This window comes from Canis aureus, chromosome 6, assembly GCF_053574225.1.
Source record: "Canis aureus isolate CA01 chromosome 6, VMU_Caureus_v.1.0, whole genome shotgun sequence".
Classification (NCBI taxonomy): Eukaryota; Metazoa; Chordata; class Mammalia; order Carnivora; family Canidae; genus Canis; species Canis aureus.
This window is the reverse complement of record NC_135616.1, coordinates 32,278,036-32,305,456: the sequence shown is the minus strand read 5'-3', so window position 1 is coordinate 32,305,456 and position 27,421 is coordinate 32,278,036. Positions and strand designations below refer to the sequence as shown.

At 37.0% G+C, this 27,421-nt stretch overlaps 1 protein-coding gene and 1 long non-coding RNA gene across 10 annotated transcripts in view; both read right to left on the bottom strand.

Annotated features, from left to right (window-relative positions):
- The window catches only part of PIK3C3 (phosphatidylinositol 3-kinase catalytic subunit type 3), a 136,981-nt gene extending 116,902 nt beyond the window's left edge, over positions 1–20,079 (bottom strand). For 2 of the 3 annotated variants that reach the window (XM_077900602.1, XM_077900600.1), the window contains exons 1-4: positions 19,902–20,079; positions 16,006–16,194; positions 12,297–12,440; positions 4,790–4,919 (exon numbers count right to left, since the gene is read on the bottom strand). In XM_077900602.1, coding sequence (XP_077756728.1) covers positions 4,790–4,919; positions 12,297–12,440; positions 16,006–16,194; positions 19,902–19,969 — 531 coding nt within the window. In that variant the 5' untranslated portion in view covers positions 19,970–20,079. The remainder of the gene's footprint in view (positions 1–4,789; positions 4,920–12,296; positions 12,441–16,005; positions 16,195–19,901) is intronic. The other variant, XM_077900599.1, reaches the window with a different exon arrangement.
- Positions 20,080–21,536: 1,457 nt separating this feature from the next.
- The window catches only part of LOC144315678 (uncharacterized), a 127,196-nt gene continuing 121,311 nt past the window's right edge, over positions 21,537–27,421 (bottom strand). For 4 of the 7 annotated variants that reach the window (XR_013381449.1, XR_013381448.1, XR_013381447.1 and 1 more), the window contains 2 exons: positions 23,199–23,333; positions 21,539–22,605 (listed from right to left, as the gene is read on the bottom strand). This is a non-coding gene — a long non-coding RNA (uncharacterized LOC144315678). Of the gene's footprint in view, positions 22,606–23,198; positions 23,334–27,421 lie in introns of all 7 variants that reach the window. The other 3 variants (XR_013381450.1, XR_013381453.1, XR_013381451.1) reach the window with 3 other exon arrangements.

The window sequence follows — 27,421 nt, the reverse complement described above, 5'->3', positions numbered from 1 at the left end:
GCAAGCAATAAGTCAGAATAAGAACAGTTAGTCCAGCTTGAGTTTGAAGTTCTTTGCTTAATAATTATCTAATGCCATCTTTCCACAAGCCATTTAAATAGTTCATCTTCATTTCACAGTCCTTTTGTCCCATTATCCCCAGGCAGCCAAGACTAAAGCACTTCTATAACTGAATAAACTTTCTTACATGACAGTTTGAAAACTGTCACTGTGCTATTTATTTTGGCTCATGGGTACAACGCACAGTAAATATGCTTCGCTATTATTAAGATTTATGTACACCTATCTACTCGAGTCCAACTGCCTTCTCAACAATTAGAAACAATCATAGTAAATTCACTGGCTTGAAAATCAAAGTACAAAAAATAAACCATTCAGTTCTAACCACATCAGCCTCTTCTATTGAAGACTCATTTATTTTCTTAAAATGGCAGTGTGAGAAATAAGAGTATTACATCTAAAATCTGTTCCCTTTGTATAAAAATGGAAACACAGAATATACACTTTCCCAGTTTTTAAAAAATGTACCAAAGACAATTTCAAAGTGTTTTGAGGAAGAGGATGACAACCTAATTGAACAAACTTTTTAATGTGGAACCAGAAAAATGAGAGAGGGAGGAGGAGGAGAGGAAAAGAGAGCTACTGTGGCGCAATTTTTTTTTTTTTTTTTTTTACTGTGGCGCAATTTTAACAACAAAACAAATATGAAAGTATAGTGTTAAGTTCAGACATAACAAGTATCAAAGTGCACTTTCTCTGATACAAGGCAAGGGAAACATAATCAGAAAGCCAGTCTGAAAACCTGAACTAAAGAAGCAGGTACTAATCAAACAACAAAAACCAAATCAAAGAGCAGAGCCACATCACTCTCATTAGGCAGTCCTGAATACTCTAGGCATACAGACCGCAGAAAGAAAGGAATGAGATGAACACAGCACATTCACAGCTGCAAACAGATCACATGTTTATTCTCTACTAAGATGATAACTATAAAATCCAGGTAGATAAATAATCCTGATTATTTGCTATTTTAATACTTTTTAAAAAAATATTTACTTATTTGAGAGAGAGAGAGAGTGCACACCAGTGGGGGGGTAGAACAGAGGGAGAGAGAGAATCTTCAGGCAGACTTGCCACTGAGCACAGAGCCCAACACAGGGCTCGAACCCAGGACCCCACAATCATGAACTGAACCGAAATCAAGAGCAGGAGGCCTAATCGACTGAGCCACCCCAATGCCCCACTATTTCAGTACTTTGAAAATAACAGGATATGAATGGTGACACAGGACCTCAGCAATTATCCATTCTAAACTTCTGACTTCACAAGCTCAGAAACTATTCTCTGTGAGTCAGTGGGATGGCCAAGTCTCTGACTCATACTACAGTGCTCTTCCCACTGAAAAGTGTTTCCAGGTGCCCAAGCTTCCAATTTCATCAAACCTAAGACATCATTTTTAAAAGCATTCTTCCTCCACAGCAGCAGGGATACAATGGGTTGTGAAACTTCAAACAATATGACCAATTGCTACACAGAAAAGAATGAAGCACATCAATTCAAAGTGCCCAGAAAGAGAGCTGACATAAAAGGGGGAGCAGTTCCTTCAACAATGTTACAAACATGATGTATTTTTCCATGTAAGAAAGTAATTAGTTTTGGGTTTTTGGTTTTTTTTTTTTTTTAAATTTTGGGATCCCTGGGTGGCTCAGCGGTTAAGCACCTGCCTTCAGCCCAGGGCATGATCCTGGAGACCCGGGATCAAATCCCACATCAGGCTCCCTGCAAGGAGCCTGCTTCTCCCTCTACCTGTGTCTCTGCCTCTCTGTGTCTCTCATGAATAAATAAATAAAATCTTTATTTTTTATTTTTATTTTTTTAAAGATTTTATTTATTTATTCATGGAGAGAGAGAGAGAGAGAGGCAGAGACATAGGCAGAAGGAGAAGCAGGCTCCATGCAGAGAGCCCGATGTGGGACTTGATCCTGGGACTCTAGGATCACGCCCTGGGCCGAAGGCAGGCGCTAAACCGCTGAGCCACCCAGGGATCCCTGTAATTACTGGTTTTAATGGTTTCTCTAGTCTCTGGGAGACATGAGGTTAACACCAAAGCAAGATGTCGCAGCATGGCAAGCTCTGAGGTAAAAAGTACAATTCTAATAGGAGCAAAGAACTTTGAAAAGAGTTGATCTCCAATTAGCCTCAGAAAAGCTGTAAGAAAAAAAAAAAAAAAAAAGCTGTAAGATGCTCATTCTCATTACTTTGTATTCTCATTTTAAAGATTTATAAATTAATGAACAGGCTTATTTGAAAACTGTTAGCTACTCTGGAGAATACAGACAACATATAAATTTTAACACCACTTTAAAAAATTGGTACCCAACTTGCATACTCTTCAATTTATATAAAGAATTGAGATTGTGGAGACGCCTGGGTGGCTCAGCATTTGAGTGTCTGCCTTCGGCCCAGGGATCTAAAATACTACAAAAAAAAGAATTGAGACTGCGGATGATTCTTACCAATTAACAAACATGTTAAGAAAGCTTCTTCCCAACACCCCATTTAGCTCTGCATATGCTTAGACATCATTTCTAGGGCTCCAAATGTGTACTAATAACCAAAAGAATAAATATGAATCCAAAAAACCCTAAAAGGGGTTATTGTTTTGATCATAAAGTTGATCATCATCAAGTCGTATCTTTTTTCCTACCATAAAATTCAAAGATAAAAATGAGAAATGCAAAAAAAAAAAAAAAAAAGAGAGAGAGAGAGAGAGAGAGAAATGCATAACAGCATGCTACCTTAAAAATCCAGAAGTCCATTTCAAACAAATTCTAATTCTGTACATACTGATGTCTGAAAAACAGCATAGTCAGTTGTTATAAAAACGTTTCCATCAAAAATAAATGGGGAAAAAATTAGGAATATATGAAGGAAGCATAAATAATGTTTAAAAGAGAACCAAAGTAGATGTACTGTATAATTAACTATACAGCTTATTTCTTGCTTCTGCCTATTATCCTTCAAATCTGGAATTCTATCCATAATATGAATCATAGCGCTATCTGAAAAAAAAAAATTAAGAGCTTTACTTTTTCAATAGACGCTACACTATTCCTCCATTTGAGATTTAACCTTTTGTGACCCACGGGCTATAAATGAGCAGCTTCTGGTAAGATTTCTAGAACTTGTAAAAGTCACAGAGTAGCATAAAGTTCATCACTAAGATAAACCCTTAGAAAATACACACATGAAAAGCTTGAGAACTTTCCTATATTCCATGTAAGAATGTAAACAAAATCTCAGAATGAGTAGCTGTATTGAAAATTAAACTATGATATCATTTTTCCATAAAAAAGCAATACAAAAAGATACAGAATAAACGAGGCAACAAGAATTTTATGTTGAAGAACAAGCCAAGCCAATTCAAGTACTTATTCTTTATAATTAACATTTCTTCCATATATAGGTTGATGCAGTAAGGTATAAAATGCTTGGCATCAAAACTTTCTCCAGACATTAAAAAATCATTCATATAAATAAATTGCATAGAAAATTTACATGTAAGAATTAAAAGAGAGTGTTTTAGAAGAATTGTAAAAGGATCTTTAAACAGTATCTAACATAGTGCTTTGTGACAAATACTCACAAAATAAGTTGTATCGTTGTGATTTAAGCCCAGAATTAAACCTGTTTTTTTTCCTAGATGAAAACAATACATTAAGACAATTTTCTTTTTTTTTTATTATTTTATTTATTTATTTGACAGAAAGAGAGAGAGCACAAGCAAGGGGAACAGCAGGCAGAGGGGGAAAGAAAGGGAGAAGTAGTGTCCTGCCTAGCAGGGAGCCCCATACAAGCCTCATACAGGACCCTGGAATCATGACCTGAACCGAAGGCAGATGCTTAATGGACTGAGCCACCCAAGTGCCCCTAAAACAATAAAAAGGTAACAATTCAATCTGCTTACAAAAAAAGAGGTAAGGGAAGTGTGAGAATAATTTAGACCAGCTAATAACATAAGGAATCTTTACTTCCAAGCAACATTAAGAATCTCTAGCATGTAATATTTGCATCTTTAAGACTATGTCAACAAAAAAGGTAGATGGTCATCTTGAAAATATCACCAAAAGCTCTATATTTTCAAATCTGACAGAATTACAAAAGGCCATATATTGAATAATTCCATTTGTATGAAATTCCATTGTGTCCACTTGGGAATAATTCCATTTGTATGAAATGTCCACAATAGGAAAATCCACAGAGATAGAAAGAAAATTAATAGTTGCCAGGAGCTAGAGAGCACAGGGAATGAGGACTACCAGTAACAGGTGAGTATATAGTGACATTTTTTTTTTTTTTTTTATTCATGATAGTCACACAGAGAGAGAGAGAGAGAGGCAAAGACACAGGCGGAGGGAGAAGCAGGCTCCATGCACCGGGAGCCCGACGTGGGATTCAATCCTAGGTCTCCAGGATCACGCCCTGGGCCAAAGGCAGGCGCCAAACTGCTGCGCCACCCAGGGATCCCTATAGTGACATTTTTGATAAAAATGTTCAAAAATTAAAGAGTGGCATGAATATACAATTTAACTTTCAGTAAATTCACTAAAAAAATCACTTTACCCACTTTCCAAGAGTGCATCTTATGGTATATGAATTATTATTCCAATAAAATTATTATTAAAAAATTAAATTTAAATCAAAAAATAATCTGACTGAAACCATAATGTCAATTTATACTACAACAGACATCACTCAGAGCTTTCCACCTGTTCCAATAATTTTTTACCTTGGCAAGGCGGCTCATCTGATCTTCTGAAAGAGTACTGCTTGTTCTGCCAGGAGTTTTTGTGGGTTCTGATCCATCTGCTTCTACATTAGGCCAGACTTTCAAGTCGTGCATCCCTTGGCGAAACATGCTAGGTGAAAAGAGAATGTTCAGGGTAGATGTAAATTAATGCAGTTCTTTATAGGACATTTAGGTTCCCAAACACAGAGAATTCCACATAGGAAAATGCATGACTCTCTTGCCAAGCTTGAAGCCTCCAGTGGGTTGTAAAGCAATTATCTAAGCAACTAAAATCCATGTAACAGTTTTTTTACATGTCATTCTTTACTCCTCCTCTACACAGAACTATTACAGAAATTCTAAAGGCAGAGTAGAAACAGAAAGCTCAGTAATGGACCACACATACTTCATCACTTCAGTGGAGACCTTAGAAATAATAGAGACCAAATTCCTACCCAATGAAAGAATGTCACATTTACAATGACTGAAACCAAAATTTAAATAATTATGTAACTCTCCACTGTAAGTCACAATTCAGCATAGTAGTCTGTAAAGTCAAAATGCTGAGATCTGAATCCCAGCTAGGCCATCATCCATTAACCATGTGACCTTGGGTGAATTACCTAACCTGTATGCCTCAGTTTTCTCATCTATAAAATAAGATTATAAAGAGTAACTGCATCTCACAGAGTTGTTAAAAAAATTACACAGACTCGCAGAAGTAAAAAGTACTTGGAACAATACCTGCAACATAGTAAGTATTCAATAAATGTTAGCTACTATTATCCTTTCACCACTGTAGGCTGATTTCTCTCCTCTCTTCTTTAGCACAAGAGATATGTCTAACACAGAATATGATTACAGATTCACGTAAGAAAAAGTTCCGATGTCTACAAATCAGAGACTTAACATATGGTCAAAAATCAGTCTGGGCATGGAGATCTTGCTTTAAAGTGAAAAACTGTATGACTGTTGACTGTCAAATTTCCTTCAAAAAGCTACCAAGAAGATCTAAGTAAAGGTTGAGCAAACTCGTAAAGGAGCCTTAGACAACTTTTTAGATATGCTACTGCTAAGTGTCTGAGTGTTGTTGTTTTTTTTTTACTCAGAAAGATGTTCTTCTGAGATCAGAGATGTTCTTCTGTTCTTCTATTACTGTTCTCTGTTTTTTTTTTAAACAAGACCTTTCAAATATAAATTCTATTCAAAGAGCATCCTCCCAAAGCTCAAAAAGCAAGCTACTAATTGCAATGGTAAGAATAAGACGGGAAGTGTGTGTAGATGAGTAGGCAAGTCCAGAGCATTTTGCACACTCTCATATTTAATAAATTTTTAAATAAGGTACATGTTTGATACAATATGGTTTTTAACTGTAAAAAATTTACATAAAATTTTAAACCATTACTATCATGTTCTGACTAATGGAAAATTTCTTCACAGATTTTCCTAATAGAGGATTTTCACTGATTATGTAATGTATATAAGCAATGATGCCATAAACAATTAGAATGGGAAGGATAAGTGATCGCTACAAGCTTATGAGCACAATAAGGTTAAGGTATAACCATACTTTTATAAGGTCTCTAAGGCTGGCAATAAACAGGTAGTATTTAGCAACCATATCTGCAAAAGCTTACCTTAGAGGCCCAATAAAAAATTACTCCGACTGGCTGGGGAAAATCAAAGCTCTCAATATTTATTTATCATATTAAAGATAAAAATGTTACATTACAAAAAAACACATGCAAGCCTTTTATAAAGTTCACTTTCTTTCAACTCAGGTACAGATTCAACATCAAGTACATCTGTTTAATCTCTAGAAAACTGGGTACAGTGAAGCAGTAGTGCCACTTTAGAGGAATATCCTTAAACGTACCTTGAGAAGCAGAAGGCCTGCCTTCTTTCTTTCTACCTCTGCATCCTCCAGTGAATACTGTGACTGGCTGAATGTAACTAAATCAAAAATAAGTACATTTGGCGAGAAGTCAGTTTACTAAATGATTTAGGTGCCTTGGGATGGATCTGGAAAGAAGATTTAAAGATACAGGATGTGGAGGGTAGGGGTGATGCCGAGTGACTCAAATGATCAAGTGAACATATTACTTTCTTTTGACACTAATGGAACCTTTGCAGAGAGTTACACAGCCTCCAAGTGGCGAGCCAGAAGATGCTCAGAGCATTGTGTCCACTTGGGAAATTAAGCCAAACAGGCAAGACAAAAGAAACAGCATAGCAGGATCTCCTTCAGACTCCAGCAGAGGCCCCAGCAACAGCTGCTGCCAGTGCTCCTACTCCCAGTGCCAAGCTACTACAGCAGCCACTGCCCTGACTTCCAAATTCACACTTGGAAAAACATCTGCAAGAAAAGTCTGCAGCTTGCCCATGGTTCTTTGCCAATTCAACCTAATAACCAATCCATCCTTACGCTACTTAGAAATCTCACAGCTAAACTTTCAAAATGAAGACAATTAGTTATTCTAGCTGTATCTTAAGAGATCGGTCTTTCAATTATTAATTATATAATACTCCAAGAAGCACTGCTTCACATGGACTCAAGTATACAAAACAGACATTCGCAACTACAAGAGTTGTAATACTGTAAGACAACTATTTCACACTCTAAGGACCACTTTTTAAAAACTCTTAAGTCCACACCGCTACTATTTAGGGAAAAAGGTGGGGGAGCAGCTGGGGTTACATCACTGTTCAAGAAACATCTGAAGAAACCACAGTCTTAAGCATGGATATCCCTAGGTCACAAAAACTGTGGAGGCATGTAATATGATTTTTAATGGTCAGTGGAAGAAAATTTGCACAGGCTCCCTGCTAAGGACAGCCTGAAGACACCCTGAAGACTGATGTTTCTCTCTCCCCCTGAATATCAGCAGCAGCATGTGGAGAAGCAGCTGTGAGCCAGCAGTACAAGTGGGACATCCTGAATGGCTGAATGCAGAGCAGCAGTACCAAAAGCTGCACACAAAGTCCAGTACCATGCTGGGGAATTTTGGGGCTTGTATCCACCGCGACTCACTTCACCCTCAAGGAAAGGACTCCCGATACACAAAGAAAAAGGAGTTATTTTAATGTCATAAAGTTTTGTATGCTTTTTTCTGAGGTGAAGGTCAGTATAAAGGGATCAGGGTCAGCCCAGAGGGACCAGGAACAAGGGATCCAGCTTTTCTGTATACCTACCCCACTGTTCAAAGTATTCAGAAACCTCTATTAAACCTGATGTTATCATCTGGCTAACTGACATACAACCACGTAAAATTTGGACTAACAAAGAAAATATTGATGTAAAACCTTATCTTTTACCTTCAATTAAGCGATGGTGAGCTGCATATCTGACGAGGCACAAAAAGAACAATTCTAACTAAAGGACTTTCAAATACATTTTCTATCATTTATATTTCACTGCAGTTTTTTTTCCTTCAATTTCTAAAACCTAATAACATAGTTATTCTTGTATTTATTTTTATCATCACCCATCAATATTAAATAATACTTGTTTTTCATGTATATTAGGGATACTAAGTTTTTGTTTTAAACTAAATTTAAGTTAAAAAAAGAAGTGAGCTGGTTCAAATAAAAAATCAAGTACATAAGAGTGCACCTAGTATGGAGATAAGGCAGGAAGTCTGAAAGCAGTAGGTCAACAATTCCTATTTGAGAAACCCTGCTCTAAGCAAGAGAATGTCAGAGAATCAGAACTGCTCTCCAACATGTTTCTTTTTTTTAAGATTTATTCATAAGAGACACAGAGAGAGAGAGAGAAAGAGAGAGAGAGGCAGAGACATAGGCAAAGGGAGAAGCAGGCTCCCCATAAAGAGCCTGATGTGGGACTCGATCCCAGACCCCAGGATCACACCCTGAGCCAAAAGCAGATGCTCAACTGCTTAGCCACCTACGCATCCCTTCAACATGTTTCATTTGCATCCAACATCTCATGTGCTCAGGACATGGAAGGACAGCAAGACCTATTGTCCAGTTAAGAGAAACAGATGACTCTCCAAACTTCAAAGTCTTAATTTACTTAATAGTAAAAAAAAAAATGAATTGAAATTTAACTTCTGCTTACTGCTACTACCTTCACTGGAAATACCTGGGGTTTAATTACTTTATAAAGTAGAACAAATACTACCGACTTCTCTTTCAGGCACATTTCCAGCATGGTTTGGATGGAAAGTAAAGTATTTTGTCTTTTACTGGGATTCATACAGAAATACAAATTAACAAGCAACAGGATGAAGTCAAGGAAGAAACTTTGAAAACAACTGCAAGCCTAAGTCCTACAAGTAGACTACTATGAAAAGGCTAATGCAGTATTTTTGAAAACTGTGATCCATAGGTCTGGAGAATCACTCAGGATGCTTACTAAAAAATCACTTGGGCCCCATCACACTCCTACCAAATTAATGAGAACACAGGAAGATGCTTGTCTAGTGAGCTTACCAGGTGCTTCTTGTTCATAGGGTGAATACTACTGACTTCGTATACTTTTCAAAACCTTGCCAAAAGTCAAGTCAAACTGAGTCATATATATTAATCTGAGAAAGAGTTTGTCTGGCTTTAGGCAGTTCATTTCACTGCACTTTGGTGGAAATGTCAGCTGTCTCACACTTACCATCTAGTCAGTGTCTCCTGAAACTATACCCTAAGGTCATCTAAAATGCATAGGTGTACTAAAAGAGGTACTTTTGAGAGACCCTTCAGCTGATTATTCCAGAAGGTCAATCATTTATAATGAGGCCAAAAGAAAAAACCAAGAGGTCTGATTGTCCTCAAGAACACCTAACCACTAACTATATAGTAAGACTAATAAACTCTTCCCATTTTTCTTCTGTGTAGCTAACAAACCCCACTCTCATAAAGTAAAAAGGAATAAACATTCTGGAAAAGGAACAATACTGACTTAATATGTCTATTCTACTATAACATGCTATTTTACCTAAATTATATCTAATGTGTCAGACTATGTCTAAATTTGCTCTTACATGTATTTCAATAATAAATACCTAATAGTTACATTAAAATACCCTCATTAATAGTTACATTAAACTAAAATACCTTGATATTACTAAGCAACCAAGCTATTCTAAATGAAATTACATCTAGGTTTTATTCATGAGTTGAAGCCTTTCTGACACACACTATTCCTGAATGGAAAAATTCAACAGTATAAAGGTATCAATTCTCTCCTGAATTAACATACATAATTCTATATGATTTCCTAACAAAATAACAATGAGAATTTTTATTTGAGGAAATAATAAAATTTATCTAACAAAATAGAATATCGAGAAAAATTATAAAAGGAAGGCAAATAAGAAAGATCATCCCTATCTAGTTTTAAAACATTTTATAATAGTATTCAAAACTAACAGAACAGCTCAGAAAAAAATGATAGCTAATATTTACTGAATGCTCATTAACTATGTGTTTATCATCATAAATCATTCTGTGAGATAAATATTATTGTTATATCATTTTACAGATGAGGAAACTGAGGCCTAAGGAGACTAAATAACTTGCCTAATGGTACACAGATATTAAATGAGTCAGCATGTGAACACATATAACCTAGTTCTACATCTTGTGTCCCTAACCACCACCATATCACGTACTACACTGTTTCTCTTAGACTTCAATATATGATGAACTGAATATATAAGAGTATTATTTCAAAATATTTGGAAACAATGGCTAATTTAATAGTGTTAAGACAAATCACTCACCATTTGTTCGTATTTTTTTTTAAGTTGATTCCCAATTCTCCTTTCATATAAGTGATTTTAAAGATAGATTGATTTATTTATTTATTTATTTATTTATTTATTTATTTATTTATTTATTTATTTATTTTAGAGTGAGCAAGCAAAAGCATAAGCCGGAGGGGCAGAGGGAGAGAGAATCTCAAGCAGACTCTGCACTGAGCTCAATACCCAGATGCCCCTCACAAAAGTGATTCTAGATGAATCAAGTGCTTAAATGTAAAGGATTAAAATCATAAGAAGAAATGTTTTTAAAAACGAAAAAAGAAAAGGGCTTATTAAAACATTAAATTCACAGACCATAAAAATAAGAGCTGATCAATTCAACATAATTTAAGATGCATGAATAGGAAGCAAAGATATAAATATATACTAATATTTAAAAAGTCAAACAGGAAAAACAGTACTTGTAAGATATAACATGCAAAAGGCTAATTTCATTAATCTACAAAGACCCCCATACATTAATAAGAAAAATGATAGCACACATAAAAAAAAAAACAGAATTTTATGGCATGTGAATTGTATTTCAATTTTTGAAAGAAATGTACAAAGGACATTAAAAAGCAATTCACAGAACATATACACAAATGGTAAATGAACATATCAGAACAAGATCAACTTCATTTACATTTAATGATGTAAAAATTAATTCAGGCAAAAACATTTTCCAACTTTAAAATGGACAAAAATTAATAAATTTGATAATACCTAGATTACATTCTCTACCATTACACACTGCAAAGAACTAGGGCCTCTTTTAGAGATTTGAATTCTGGGGTGGAAAATTGCCAAACGAGCCTGAAATAGTTCGTCTACCAAAAAGCAAAGTGGCTACTAATGACAACTGGAATACTGTCAAAAAAAAAAAATACATGGGATCAACTTGAAGGGACTCTTACTGAACAAAAATGGGAGTTTTTGAGCATTCCATAAAGACAGCAATTAATTGAAACATTTCAAAAATATTTAAGACTAAAAGTTCCTGACAAAACCTACAAGAAAAAGAAAAAAAAAAATCCATCATCAAATATGCAAGTTACCAAGACACCAACTCATTCTTAACATTGGTAAAGGAGGAAAAAACTGAACATTCCTCTACCTTTCCTATATGAACTGTATACCAAGGTAACACAATACCTGATGAAAGACCATGTTCTTCTGAGGAAAACTCCTATTAATAAATATAGGAAAGAATAATAAAATATCACCAATTCTCTAAAGGTATTGATCCTTCTGTTCCAGGTGAAAAAGAGAAAAAATACCCTGCAAGATCACGCTTTTGTTTCTTTCAAAATTAGCCTCTATTATCTGTAAATTTTTAAAAACTGAGTTGACAACTTTTCTATTATAATCATTATCGTTATTAACAAATTTGTGCTTTTTAACCCCACTATTGTCCTCTCACTATTTGGAGAAAGCAAAAAAATTCTATTAACAATGAATTTACAGTATACACCAAATAGCCTCTTTTTCTAGCAAGATTCTAATTTCTAAGGACTATTTCAAATAGAAATCACATTACCAATCACTAACAGTAAGTTTCTTAATTAATCTATCTGCATATCCTGTAGGAAATACATGTCAAATTCAGTCTCAAGAATGAAGGAATCATATGTACCAAACAGGTGTTCACTACCTACGACATAGAGAACCAGACTGTATATAAACTACTAAAACTCTCCCAAAAAGAAAAGCTGTCCCAGCACTCCTATAGAGAAAATGAGAATGCTTACCCATATTTTCCAAAGAGTGAAACCGTTGTTCCTCCCACAGGCACTGCCTTCCCTGGTCCATACACGTCCCATATAGTGAGGGCCACCTGGGCATTCCTGGGCAGGTCAGGGTACTTTACAGGCAGTTTCAGCCATTCATTCCAGCTATGGAAATAAAGTCAACATAAACATAACACTAAAGAAACAGAATGTGTGTGTACGCACGTGTTGTGTGTGTGTGTGTGTGCGCGCTTAAACTCCTTTTTAAATCAACAAACCATAGAAGATATGTGCAAAGAAAATGTTCCAAAAGATTAGGTTAATACTATAAAAAATGTGGCACTTACTTCAATTCTGATGTAGGCAACTTCAAGTTTAAATACAGAACACATGAAAAAAATGAACACTGGTAAATTCTTTAATCAAGAAATTCAGACAGTATCACTAAGACACAAGGAATGTAATAACGGCTAATAGAAATCTGGGAAAACACAAACCTATCAGAACCAAACTTGTTTTGAACCAAACTGTGATTATCTATAAGCATTCTCCAAAATACAGTTTTATATTATGAAGAGAAAAAAACTCAGAATGACTCAAAATTCTGCTAGGGATAATATCATTCTATAACATACAACATTACCTCAACAAAGTAGAAAACAACCACCAAAACCTTTTAAAAGAGGTCAAAGTAGTCTATACACTACCTTCACAACATGAGGATGTTAGCAGACTGCCTTGAACAGACATGTAACAATTTTTAACATGAGACTGTTCTGTTCTTCGAGTTATTTCATTAATACTGATAATGCTTAACTATCAGTTTTTTATGCTTCTAAAGCATAGCTGTGTATATGATTTCACTAAGGAATGTTCATTCTTAATCATTTAGTCATGACAACACAGCTCTTTTAAATTCTCTATTCATCTCTGCAAATTTTCTTCTGCATTCAAACTTCGTACTGAATCTATTTGATAATTTCAACTCCCTTAAACAACAGATGGGCTTTTAAAATCCCAAAAGAGAACTATGCACACAATACACAAAGCAATACCCAGAAGACGCACAGAATTGCTTCTCTGTGTTTACTCAAAATTATTCTGTTTACTCAAAATTATTACTACTAAAGGGGCATATCCCAGTCTAGGTCAAATACATCTGCATTGGTAAGAAGTTGAACAGTATTTTCAAAAACTTAAAGGACAAATTATTTACACTCACCATATAAATTCAAGGACCTATAGGAAAATTAGACACAACTACCAATAAACGCGAATCGAAGTCATTAAATCCTTTTCTTCTATGAATTTTTTTTAAAGATTTTATTTATTTATTCATGCGAGACACAGAGAGAGAGAGAGAGAGGCAGAGACATAGGCCGAGGGAGAAGCAGGCTCCGTGCAGGGAGCCTGATGCGGGACTCGATCCCAGGACTCCAGGATCACGCCCTGGGCAAAGGCGGAGCTAAACCGCTGAGCCAAGGAGGGATCCCCCTCTTCTATGAAATTCTTAAAAAAAAAAAAATTGTATGTTCAAAAGAGCCATTCTCCACTACAGATAAGCTTGAGAAAATAAATGAATTTATTTAATTATTATCTATACAGTGGGCCAGATTAAAAAGGTAAATACTAAGCAGCAGCATCTTGTGACAAGGAAAAAACCAGGTATCATTTAACACAAGCTAAAGTTAGAAAAATCAGCAACAATATCCAAAATGAACTATGAAAAGTCTTACCTCTATGAAAATTCTTACCTCTATATTCTGCCCTCTGACTAGAAGACAATGCTTATAAACAAGAAATCATCTGCCTCAAATCTTTTGCCATCCAAAACCATGCTCCTACACCTTTTTAAAATCAAAGCAACTACACTTTAACTTGTTTTATACCAGACTTTTGTAGAAGAGTTCTTTTGAAGAAAATGAATCTGTAGCTACAAAATAGTTTCAAAACTACCCTAGAGATTCTAGAAATTATGTAAAGATCCAATCAGACACCAGAAGGCTGTGACTTCTGAACACCATTTTGTTCTGTCCCTCCCCGTGCATCATCCCTTCCACTCTGTCCTCAATAAGCTTAAGACTAAATCCACCTGGCCCCAGTGGCTCAGTTGGTTAAGCATCTGCCTTCAGCTCAGGTCATAATCCCAATGGTCTTAGGACAGAGCCCCAAATTGGGCTCCCTTCTGCTTCTCCCTCTCTCTTTGCCCTCCTCCCCCCGTAACTGGAAATTTGCTTTTTCTCTAGTTTTCTTTATTGCCAAGGCATAGAACAAAACCACTATGCAATTTCCCTTACCAAGAAAAGTGGAAATTACCATAAATGTTGACTATCTAGACCTAAATTTGTAGTTTTAGGTCTTTTTTTTTTTTTTTTTTGAAGTCACAAGCCACTTCAAAAAAATCTAATAAAAACTTTGAGTTGTCCCTGTAAAAATGCACAAGATACAAAATTCTGTATACAATTTCAGGTTTCTACTGAAATTTCCTGATTCTACTTTAAAAACCTGATACAATTAAGGAATCCTGGTCCATTGTTTTAGATTTATTATGGAAAAATAGTTTTCTTTAAAAAAGTAATATATAGAAATACAGTTAAAATGATATAATATTTGGAATCTGCTTCAAAATAACTGTGGGTATGGATGAAATATGATTGGCTTTTAGTTAGTAATTATCGAAGCTAGAACAGGGCCTCAAAAGTTCATTATATTATTCTCTCTACATTTACAAGATTCGAAATTTTCCAAAATATTAAGTATATACCTATACATACTTGGGTGTGTTAGTATGTGTTTATAGCTATCTACAATAAGACTATTAAAGAAATTACATCACTAAAATAGTAGTTGGTTTTGAATTAGCCATATCACTAGAGCTCAGGCTTCTGCTCTCTGAAAAACCCTTTTCAGACGACTAGACCACACTTGGTAAACACAGGGCTGTACCCTCAACACACAACCTGGTAGGCTATTTGGTCACATCTTATCTTCATTAACACTGTGGGCATGAGTTCCTTCCTTAAGAGGCACACGACCTGCATTGAGCCTCCAGGGTGCTGAATAACACTCACTGAAGGAACAATGAAACTGTACCACATAATCTATCAAATAAGAAAAGACAAGACTTTAAAATCAGAACCCACAAGAGTGTTCTGAAAAAACAGGAACTTCATGTTCATTATATTTATCTTGCATCTCAACAATGGTTTGCTAATATACCATGCTCAATAAGCCACAAACTTTAAAAAAAAAAGTTAGTTTCATATTTAAAATAATAATAAAAATCTGATCAGAACAGATGACAACATATATATTTATCTGTGTCTGAGAGATCTCATCAAATCTGAGCACCAAACATCAAATTGGACGACACTTCAGATTATCCAGGGCATGTGTTCAGGGCATAGAGTGGTAGAAAATGTAAAGACATTATGTGTTATTTTTGGTTTCGGTCAGTTTGTGAATCAGTCAAATTCTTATAAAAAGATGTCAATATACTGAATACAAACATAAATTCACTTCTACTTAAATTGCACTTATAATATTAATATATATAATACTGTTTTCCGCCTGAGTAGGTTACTGCTTGAAACTCTTGGATCAATGCTTATAAGTATTAAATATAATTTTTAAAAATTTCCTCTGTAGTCCCTATCAAATCACACTTGCAACGCCTTTAAAGAAATGGGAGAACCATCTGGAACCCATTCCATGCAAGACAACAACTTACTTCCATCTTGTACTAAATGCTTTGTAGGATGTTCTCACTGGCAAGGCCAGAGGCTTCCCTTCTGCAAAAACTTGACAAGTAACATAAAGGTCAGAGCATGTCTCTTGATACAGTCCTGAAAACTTCAACATTGGGTCTTCTAGAACGGCTTTATAACTCTTCTGTTCTCTCTTCCCTTCCAAACTTCCTCTGGAAGTATAAGAACAATAATATTTAGACATATTTTTTAGGCACATACACAACAAATACTAAGAATAGTTTATGGTTGTATCACAGTAACCTTCTGCTACCTCAACATTCTCTTGTATATAAAATTAAAGTCACTTTTACATCTAATAAAGGTCTCTTAAAATCCCAACATACCTAATATCATTCCAATCTTCACTAACATATTTCTCTATTTTAGGCTTTTACTTAATTTTAAATCCTGTCACCAACCCTTGATCTATCTTCTAGACATCATCAGTTTTCCAGGCCTTAGTTTCCCTTTATTAATTTCAAGCTGAGCACTTATTCATGTATTCATTCAACAAACATTCACTGTACTGGGCACAGAGGTTCAAAAATGAAGGATGAGAGAAACAATACAGTGTTACAAAAAAATGTTAAATCTGTGCTTCCATTTACTTTTAACTGAATATTCTTTTATTACTTTTTCAAATTTTGTTACTATGTAGATATACTATCTGATCAGTTCTTTAACTTAAAAAATACAATGTTGTAAATCATAAAAGATATGTGCAAAACATTAAAAAATAGTAACAACGTTGCTTGGACATCAAGATTATGTCAAATATTGTGCCAGGCATTTTACATACTCTTTATTACTTTTCACCGTTTTCTCACTTTATAAGAAATGAACCAGAGACTCAACAATCAAGCTTATTATTCAAGACAACAAAGTAAGTAACAGAACCGAGAATAAAAACCAGGGCAAGGACCCTGGGTGGCTCAGTGGTTTAGCGCCACCTTCAGCCCAGGGCCTGATCTTGGAGACCCGGGATCGAGTACCACGTCGGGCTCCCTGTGTGGAGCCTGCTTCTCCCTCTGTGTCTCTGCCTCTCTCTCTCTCTGCCCTACCCCCACCTCACCCCCCCCCCCCAGTCTCTCATGAATAAAAAAAAAAAAAAAAAAAAAAAAAAAACAGGGCAAAAGAGGCCAAAGTGGGGAGCCTGGGTGGTTCAGTTGGTTAGATGTCTGCCTTCAGCTCAGGACCTGATCCCAGGGTCCTACGATCGAGCCCCATGTCCGGCTCTCTGTTCAGGGAGAGTCTGTTTCTCCCTCTCCTTCTGCCCCTCTTCCTGCTTATGCATGCACATGCTCTCACTCTCTCAAATAAATAAACTAATAAAATCTATTTAAAAAAAAAAAAAAAAGAAGAGGCTAAAGCCAATGTCCTTCCTACTACATACAGAAAAACATACTAAAAAGTCTCAGAAGCACATAAACTTGCTTGGGAACAAGAGCTTAGTATTCCAGATAGATGCCTGAAATGGGCCCAATAATCCCAATAATATATGGGAGATGAGAGCCAAAAAGGTAGGGAGTCATCCCAGAGGAAAAGAACACCATATACAAATGCAAGAAGCAAGAAGGTAGGTCTGGGAAACTATAAGTTGTTTGGTATAGCTAAAGCATAAAGTGCATGGGGTGAAGAAGCCAGAGAATGCAAAGTAGGTAGAAAATGAAACCAGGCAGCTACCGTATTCAGCATAGTGCCTGACACAAAGCAAACACTCAAAAATCTGTTAAATAAATTATCTGAAGTGAGAGTAATATAATCAGATTTGTTTTTGAAGGAGTATAAGAACATAATGGAAAGGAGAGGCTAAAAGCAAGTTCAGTCTACATTAAAAAGGATAAAGGTAGACTATGGCTAGGGTTGAGGGCAAAAAGGGGGCATGAATCAAAGATACGATGAAGGTAGATACAAGACCATTTGTGAATGATTAAACAGAAAAGGTAAGAGAGGCGTGTGTGCAGAATTCAGTTTCCTGTCTTAACCAACTTGATGAATGATGCAAAAAATCAGCGAAATCAGAAGCCAAGTCAATAATGTGCCAGTCTCAGACAAGCTGCTTTTTTTTTAATGATTTTATTTATCCATTCATGAGAGAGAGAGAGAAAGAGAAAGAGAGAGAGAGAGAGAGAGGCAGAGACACAGTACAGAGAGAAGCAGGCTCCATGCAGGGAGCCTGACGTGGGACTCGATCCCGGGTCTCCAGGATCACGCCCTGGGCTGGAGGCAGGTGCTAAACTGCTGGGCCACCCGGGCTGCCCAGACAAGCTGCTTTTAAAGTGCTTTGGCACATCCAAAATGACCGTTTTGTGAGCACTTTGATATCCGATTACAGTACTAAGAAAAGAGACATCAAAGTACAACTGGTTATTAAAAATGTTGTAATGAACTAAAAGCCTGGGGAGAATAAATTGAATATTCTCTCATTATACTATTCTAAATTGATACTTCCTGCCCCACCCCCAACCCCGCAACGATCAACAATGGGAGTCTCAGAAGCTAAAAGATGGTTAGTACTGAATTTTGTCAAATTCTAATTTATGCTTTTATCTTTTCCTCAAAATACCCAATATGTGGTGTCTGTTAATGACAGACCAGTGTTTTTTACTTTTCTTCTTTCCTTCTAAGGTTTGAAAGTCTCACCAAAAAAAAAAAAAAAAAATCATTCATATATTCAAGAAACACTGAGAGGAATGAGCCTGAAAGAAAACCGCGTAGCAAATGACAGCAATACGGTCCTGTATAGGCATCTAGTGCCACGTGCTCCAGAAATTCCCTGAAATGGGTGCGCAAATCATCATTTTACAAAAGGTTTGTTTGTTGAAATATTAGTTTTACTACCACCACAAAATGGAGAGTAAAATATTAAAGAGTCTGAAGACAGTAACTCCTGAAGATCAAAAACAATCCTTCAAAGGTGCATTTGACAACTGAGAAAATGTATTCACTGCATGTACGAGGCCCTTTGTCAGAGGCACATTAGGCGACTAGCGACTGAACATACTGTAAACGACGATATGATTCGTAATTTGTGATCGCTTTCACGTGTGAAAATATTTCTGTGAGGCTGACTTAAAATGGACATGATTTCCAGTGCAGTCCTACCCATCCCCGATATCGGTTCCATCAATCTCATCTCAAGCCAGCCTTTGCTGCTTACTGTAGAAAGTGAGTACCCGGTAAACTCTCTGTTCTCCAGTAAACAGAGGGATAATTTATTTGTCGATGTAATGATTCGTGTTGTTACTTGGCTGTCATGCCCCCTGGCCTTCACTTCCACTGTGATGCTCCAAGAGTTTTCTGCAAGGCCCTTTTCTCGCATCTTCCGGCCCCTCTGCCACTGGCACCCTCATCTTTGACGGACTCCCAACTTCCCAGGCTGAACAATGGCAGGCGGTCCGAAGACTCAACCGCAGCCCTGCCACCTCCCGTGCTTCCAACGCTTACCCAGGTGCTCATCTGATTCTCAACTACAAGATTTGCCTGTGTGTGTGTCTCTCTCTCTCTTTCTCCATAGTTTCTGTAGCCTCCATTCCACCGGCCAGCCCCGTTCTAAAGATCTTCCAACTCTTACCGGAGGGAGGACGACTTTACCGAGCCTAGATTTCTTCCTCTGTAAAATGCAAAAACCCTCAAATGGCTGCCCTCGACAGAAAAATGCTTCCAAAAAAGTAAAACACGGTAGGACCTGAGGGCATATTCCTCCCGCCACCCTTCTCCCAGAGGCCTAGCCCCCTCCCTCCCCTCACAAGGCGCCTCCCCGCCGCCCCCAGGACGGCCCGCAGGCTGATAACCATCTTCTCCCCACCAGCCCACAGGGCCCTGCCTCAGCGTCCGCAAGCCTCGGCAACCCCAGTCACTGTCCCGACTCTCTTACATCTTAAGCTGCACGTTGATGTCCAGGTCACAACTGTAGATATAGTGAAACTTCTCCGCTTCCCCCATGGCGCCCCCCGCAAAGGCAGCACCGACGGCGAGAAGCCAGGCGCTGGAAAGGCGCCGGGAGCGATCAGGCTGCGCTCCACAACACGGCCGCTTCCGGTTCCGCCTCCCACACCGGGCGCCACCAATCCCTGCCCGGAGCGCGACCCATCGCAGCGGAAATCCCCGCCCAACTTTCCCTCCTGCGCATGTGCAAAAGGAGCCCAACGGCTTGCTTAAGGGTGGAATTCCGGAAGTACAGTGTATCTGGTTACATTCCAGACTTCCTGTGTTTTTCTTGTCTTAACAGAACTTTTTTTTTTTTTTTTTTTTTTTTAGAAAAGCTGTCGTGTGAGCTTGAGCTGTTCCTAAAATCAAAAGGAAATTCAACTCAAAAAGAACGTTAACAGACTTCACTGGTTGCAGTCTAAACAGAGAGCGATTACCCAAGAATTAGAATTTTGCCAAGTTTTATTTCCAGTGGCCTTTCTGAAGATTGCAGATCTATTTATTATTTATTTGTTTGTTTGTTTGTTTATTTATTTATTTATTTATTTATTTATTTATTTATTATTTTAAGATTGCAGATTTAATCACTAATTTGCTATCTCAAGCAAAGATTTCCTCTTTGTGCTTCAAAGACTGGAGAAAGGACCAGGCAAAGGACAAAGAAACCTGGGTTCCAGTTTGGCCCCACCGATATTTTTGCTACTATGGGCAAAGTATTTGGTACATGTTTACCTCTGGTAATACTCAGACCCGGTGTAGCTTTCAAGACAACCCTAGTTACAACCCAGAAACATCCAGTAACGATCAAGAACTGTTTTCTGAATCGTCTGATATTTTTATAATATTTAATATTATCTAAACTTGTAATCTTTGTTTCCAACTAGACTCAAAACACTGGAAGGCAAGAATAGTGTGCCACTTATTTCTGTATCTGCCCCCATTAGTGTTCAATACATTGTTGAGTTTAATAATTCCTGTTTTTATTATTGGTGAGATTGAATAAAATTCTCCATTTTGTGTGTTTATTTTTAAGTGCCATATTGTGACATCATAGCTAGAGTTTGTATAAATTAGAGCAATGGGGGGGGGGAATGTTTTAAAGAAAGATTAGAAGGAGTGTAACTGTTTAAGCTGTAAAGGCAAAACATGGCCTAAGTAAGTTCTCAAAAATATTTGTGAAAGCAAGACTATGGAAAAAACATGATAGTTGTTATCCTACAACTTAAAGTTCCCACAAAAAAAGAAAACAAAGTATACATTCTTAAATATAATACCAATGGTTGGAACTTACAGGAAATGTAATATCAGCAAAATTAAACTTTCCAGTCATCAGAACTAACAGTAAAACAAATAGTTACAAGGTCCTTGTCTGTGGGATAATTCCAGCAATGAGTGTGAAGTTTGATGTAAAACAGGTTTATCAAAATTGAATAAAATAATGAGTTTGTGAAGGAAAGATTCTCGGATCCCAGTGCTGCCTTAAATTACTTTTATTATAATATTATTTAATGCATAGAATGTATATCCATAAATATACATACATATATGTAATTTATAATTCTAACAATTTTTTTAAATAGATTTTTTTTTTTAATTTATGATAGTCACACAGAGAGAGAGAGAGAGGCAGAGACATAGGCAGAGGGAGAAGCAGGCTCTATGCACCAGGAGCCTGACGTGGAATTCGATCCCTGGTCTCTAGGATCACGCCCTGGGCCAAAGGCAGGCACTTAACTGCTGCGCCACCCAGGGATCCCACAAATTTTTTTTTAATTTACAAATTAAATACTAGGAGCAGCCCCGGTGGCTTAGCCATTTAGTGACGCCTTCAGCCCAGGGCCTGATCTGGAGACCTGGGATCGAGTCCCACATCAGGCTCCCTGCGTGGGGCCTGCTTCTCCCTCTGCTTCTCTCTCTCTCTCTCTCTATGAATAAATAAATAAAATCTTTAAAAAAATTAAATACCAAAAACTTCAAATTAGCAACCTTAATATAATACATAGTCTTTTTGCTGAATCTATTACCCACAACATACATGGACTCCTCTTACAGGACTGGTTCTTTGAAATTCAGCATGTCTGTACTGCTGTATATATACAACACAGCAATACAATGTTCTTACCTCCCTTTTTATTCAAATTCCCATGAAACTTCATAAGCATAAGAACCATAATGGAATTTGGCCTTTCCTTGGCCCCCCAAAGCATTTTTTTGGTCTTAAGTCTATCTTAGGTATATCTTAAAGTAATACTAACTGATCCCAACCCAGTTACAAACACAACACAAACAAAGGCATAAAAATGAAGTGTCAGTTCTTGTTCTAAGGTATTCATCTATAGAATCCAGGATAGACCTATATTAACTTTTTAAAAATAATCATCAAGAAAAAATGCATCAAAATTTATTATAGGAAATTTTAGAGACTGTAATTGTTAACAACATTAATGAAACAACAATAACAACAACAAAGGAGAAGGAGGAGGATTTTGGTAGGTCATGGAAGCATGATAAAAGTCACAGAAACCAAAACTGGCAGTGTCTTTTCCAGACCAACCTTGAATCAGGAAGATGTTGGTTCATAGATCTGCATATCACAGTCCAGTTGGCAAGGCCATATTCATACAGGAAATGGAAGCCTTAGGCATCAAACTCTGAAAGGAAAAGCATGATTTATTTTTCCCATGTGATCTTCCACAACTCGTAAATATAACACTTATATTATGGAACACAATTTGTATTTCAAGAATCCACCATTCTATAGATCACTGCCTACTGCCTGTCTGTAGGGAAATATTTTTTATGCATAGGTATTTTTCTTTGTATGGTTGGCTACTTCATGGTTACTTGAGCCTATATTTAATTTACCTCTGCAGTTACAGTTTGGATTTTGCATTTCTTTTGCTATCCTTTTTGATCTCATGTTTAATTATTCAAACAACAGATTTTAATAACTCTTAATTCCTTCAAGTTGACCAGGACTTAGGTATGTTTCTGTCAGTTCCTGTCACCATATTTCTTCCCTTTTGCTTGTAATAAAAAATTGGACTTGTAGCTTAAAAAAAAAAAAAAGGAACCATATGTTATTAAACTTTTATCAAGAAAGAAATGACTATGATATGAGATTAAAATCACTTCGTTATTACCTTTTCCCCAGTTTAAAAAAAAAAGTGCCATTAACTCCAGGTGTTTTAGAACCTAATTACATGATAGAGCAAATAGTGTCAGGAAACTTGAAAACTCCTACCTCATAAGCCAAGACTCTTGGCCTGTTAGCAAGTTACAGTGTGAGAAACGATGGGCTTGAGAAAGTCGGCTAGTGATCCTGAGCAGGAACTAAGGCCTAAGTAGTTCTATTCAAGAAGGTAATTTCTATCAGATACTAAAGGGGAAAAAAACAAACAAACATGAGGTATTCTGGGAAATAATAAACACATATCTTGCATGTGTGCTCCTTTGTAATATTTCTATTTTTTTGTAATATTTCTATTATGTAATAGAAAAAGCTCCTCTTTCTGTGTTACAATTGAGAAAAGAAAACTTGTAGTGAATGATATCCCTGTGAAGAATCTCAGCTATAAAAGAGGAATAATGTCCTATCTCCCCTAGAAACTATGATTAGATCAAGCCCAAGGAACATTGTTGTGGGGGGAACTCTGTGTCTTTTCACCTCTCTCACTCAATCTAAGAGTGATCTCTTATGCAGATCTTGGAAAGGAGAACTGAAAAACAGTGTGAGAAAATCTGATTGATTGTTATTTATAGTCTTTTGAGTCAAGATCTTAAAAGATTTTGGGGACACCTGAGTGGCTCAGTTGGTTGAAATCTGACTCTTGGTTTTGGCTTGGGTGGAGATCTTGGGGTTGTGGAGTCAAGCCCCCATGTTGGGCTCTGCACTAGATGCAGAGTCTGCTTGAGATTCTCTCTCTCCCTTTCCCTCGTACTCATTCATGTGGTTCCCAACCCCTTCAAATAAATAAAATATATAGAAAACAAGAATTTTTTAATTTAATTCCCATCAACTCTGGGCTTTTACAAAATCATGGTGGATACTGGAAGCATGGATCCCACCCTTGCCAAAGGAGCTTCTGTCAGGTCTTTGCACTGCAAGCCTAAACTGGTGTCCTCAGAGAGAAATCCCCTGATCTCCTCTTCCTCAGAAAACAGTGATTAAGTTATCTCACTCAAAAATCTATCCCTCTTTGTATTCATCTTTACAGCATTTTCAAGAGTTTCTATCATACTAATTTGGTTAATGGCTGTCTTCGAAGCCCCACTAGGCTACAAGCTCTGCAAGGGAAGAGTTGTACATATATTTTATTTAGCACTGCATCCTACTTCAGTTCATGACACAGGGAAGATATTGTATAAGCAAAGTAGGGGAGAAATTAGCACTAGAAAACCTGCTATATGTCAGATAATAGGTTAGGCTACTTCATGTATATTATTTTATTTAATTAGTTCAACATATTAGCAAAGTAGGTAGGTATTGTTATCCTATTTTACAGAAAAGTAGGTAGATTAAGTGATTTGTATATAATTAATAATACATTGCAGAGCTAGGTATATCCGGCTCCAAAAAGGCATGATATTTTTACCAAACTATAAGAAAATATTCCAGAACTATTCCTGAGCTTACTTTGCAACAAAAAATAAATTATTGATGGCTATATCTTTAGCATCCTCAATATTAGTTATTTAGCACTGCCATTGATCCTCCTGCCTCTCTGTAGATTATATTCTAAGGTAAACATGTTGATTTATTACAGTTTAACTCCATGGAAGGAGGAGATTTTGGTCCACTTAGCATCTTTGCAAGTCATCCGTTTATGTAATAAATATTTACTGAGTGCTTAAAATGTGCCACAAACCACACCAAGCATTATATTAGACATTGGCTTCTCAAGTTTCACCAAGGAGAAAATGTTATTCCCCATCTGCATGTGATGCCACCACTGGCATCCCTCAGTGTCTGTTCCCTATGTCATCATGCAGCCTGTCCTGTAAGATCACAGGGCACAAAGAGCTTTATTTCATTTGTTCTGTGGATATTGTGGGATGACAATGACTTTAGATTTCTTGAGAATTCACTGTTGTTAGGAAACTCATTGCAATGAGTACATTCTCGGCCCACGTTATGTTTGATCTGCAATTCTGGTCTGTGTTCATTCTTAATTTGTGCTTCTATAAGTTCCACAGGGCAGAGATACTGCTGTTATTTTTGGCACTTCTTATTGCCTTGCCTGTGTGCATTTGTGTTTGTGCATGAATATTTAATCACAGAAAGGTTGCTGACCCAACACTCAGGCTTGCTTCTCTGAGACAGAAGGAAGAGGAGTAATCAGGGTCTGAGTCCATAGACGATAATTAGTGACACAAGTAATTTCTCCTGATCTCTTGAGTCATTTTAAGTCACTTTGCCACCTACCCAGATGCTGTAAATGCACAGGGAACGAGTAACAGAGATTCTAAAAAAAGGGAAGACCCTCACTGTGTTGTAGGAATTTATCTTCTAATAAGAAACAAAACAAAAAGCTTATGTAAACACTAAAAGAAATCCTGGAATGAAAAAGAAAGGGGGAAAGAAGGAGATTCGTCCACTTGAGAGTCTGCTTGGATTTGAGCCATGCATTAGTGTAAGAGCTCCAAAAGTTAATACTCTTTCCAGAATGAGAGGGATACTTGTCAGGCTCGAGGGGGATTTGATAAGGGAACAGACATAAGACTCAAAGGAGAGAATGTGAGAAATAAAACACTGGGACTCCCATCTTCTCAGAGAAACCAAGTCTAACAAAGATGCATGGATAAAACTGTCTCTTTTTCCGTCTTAAAAACTGTAGAGGAGGTCATGGATAGGATGTGACACCCGTTTGACCCTGAAGCCGGCTCCAGGCAGTCACAAGCTCGGCACCCCCTCCCCTGTCTTGTACTGTACATTGTGCCCACCATTCCCATAATGGGAACCGTTTTAAGGATTTGGCCTTGTTGAGCAACTTGGTGTTGAGACCCTCTGGACGGCATATGTAACTAAGCCCTGTAAAGCCCTCCAGGCTCTCTGGTTTAGGGCAGGGGAAAGAAGTTTCAGATTTCCCCTGGAAACTCCCCAGTCTGGGAACCAACAAAGACAAAACAACACAAAAGCGCTGCTCAGTACAGGGGCTCTTCCCAGCATTTAAAAAAAAAAAACAGAGGCTTTCCCAACCTCATAGACCATTTAGAATTGGAAGTAAGTTTTAGTTGTTCTGTGAAACGGTAATTTTCTGTTTGTCTCTCAATGTTTGCTTAAAGACATCAGTTTTGAATAATATCTTTTCTATTATTCTATATTCAGAGTTTACCTTTATATTCACCCAGTAGGGGTGGTGCACTGATTCTTGTTATTCACAGTAACTATATTCTGTGAGGTCACAGGGCACTGAATTAGTGAATATTGAAATACTGCTCTTAGGGGAAATACAGGGTTATGTTCCTCCAGGCCTCTGATCATAACATTTTCATCAAACAATGAGTATTTAACCTCACTTAATGTATGCTTCTGCTTAAACACACCTTACTTTATATATATATATATATATATATATATGTATATATAGTTGATTTGTTAACACTGAACTCATGGCCAAAGCACTCTAACTCATGCCTAACGGAAGCTTACCTACCACATGTGTTTTCTCTATGAGACACATCACATTCTTCTTGTGTTAGAAACACCAGAGGGCACTTCAGCACTGACTTGGGGGCCATTTTAAACAGTGTAATCACCACCGCAGAAAACAAACAAACAAACCACAACATGGCCCTAAATGACTGCAGAAAGACTGTTTGTTTACATTATGAGAAGTGAAACAAAAAAAGAGCATTGCCTTGTTTGATCTCAGCTGGGAATGTATATATTGGGTGACTCAGACTTTTCGCTGCTCTGTGCCTTTCTGTAATGGCTGCGAATATTGATTTTCAGGTTCCAGATAATCTTAATGAGCAAGCAAATTCGTAAATATGGAATCTGTGAATAATAAGAATTGACTACATTTGTTCCCTAAATATAATGAAAGGCCTCCCTAGACCAGTGTGCAAATGATGCACCAGGGAGTCTTACTAAAATGAGGATTCTGATTCTGTGAATGTGGGCTGTGGGGCCTGAGAGTCTTCATTTCTAATGAGTTACCCTAAACTAAGACTGTACTGAGTAGTATTAATCTGTACCACCCATTCCTCTTCATTTAGAGACACAGAAATTGAGTCCTGTAGGGATTAAAGCAAATTGCTGAGGTCAAGATAATTACAGAGTTAGAACTAGAGTACAGCATGTCAGAAGACTCCTCAGAGAAGATTGACCTCTGGTGATCCTAACAGGCACAAAATTAAATTTATGTTTAGGGCTTCCTAGGAAGCGATGATTTACTTTGGTGGCTCTCTGCTTCTCCTCTTCTGCATTCTTTTCCCAAATCTTTTTGCATTTCTTGAAGGCCA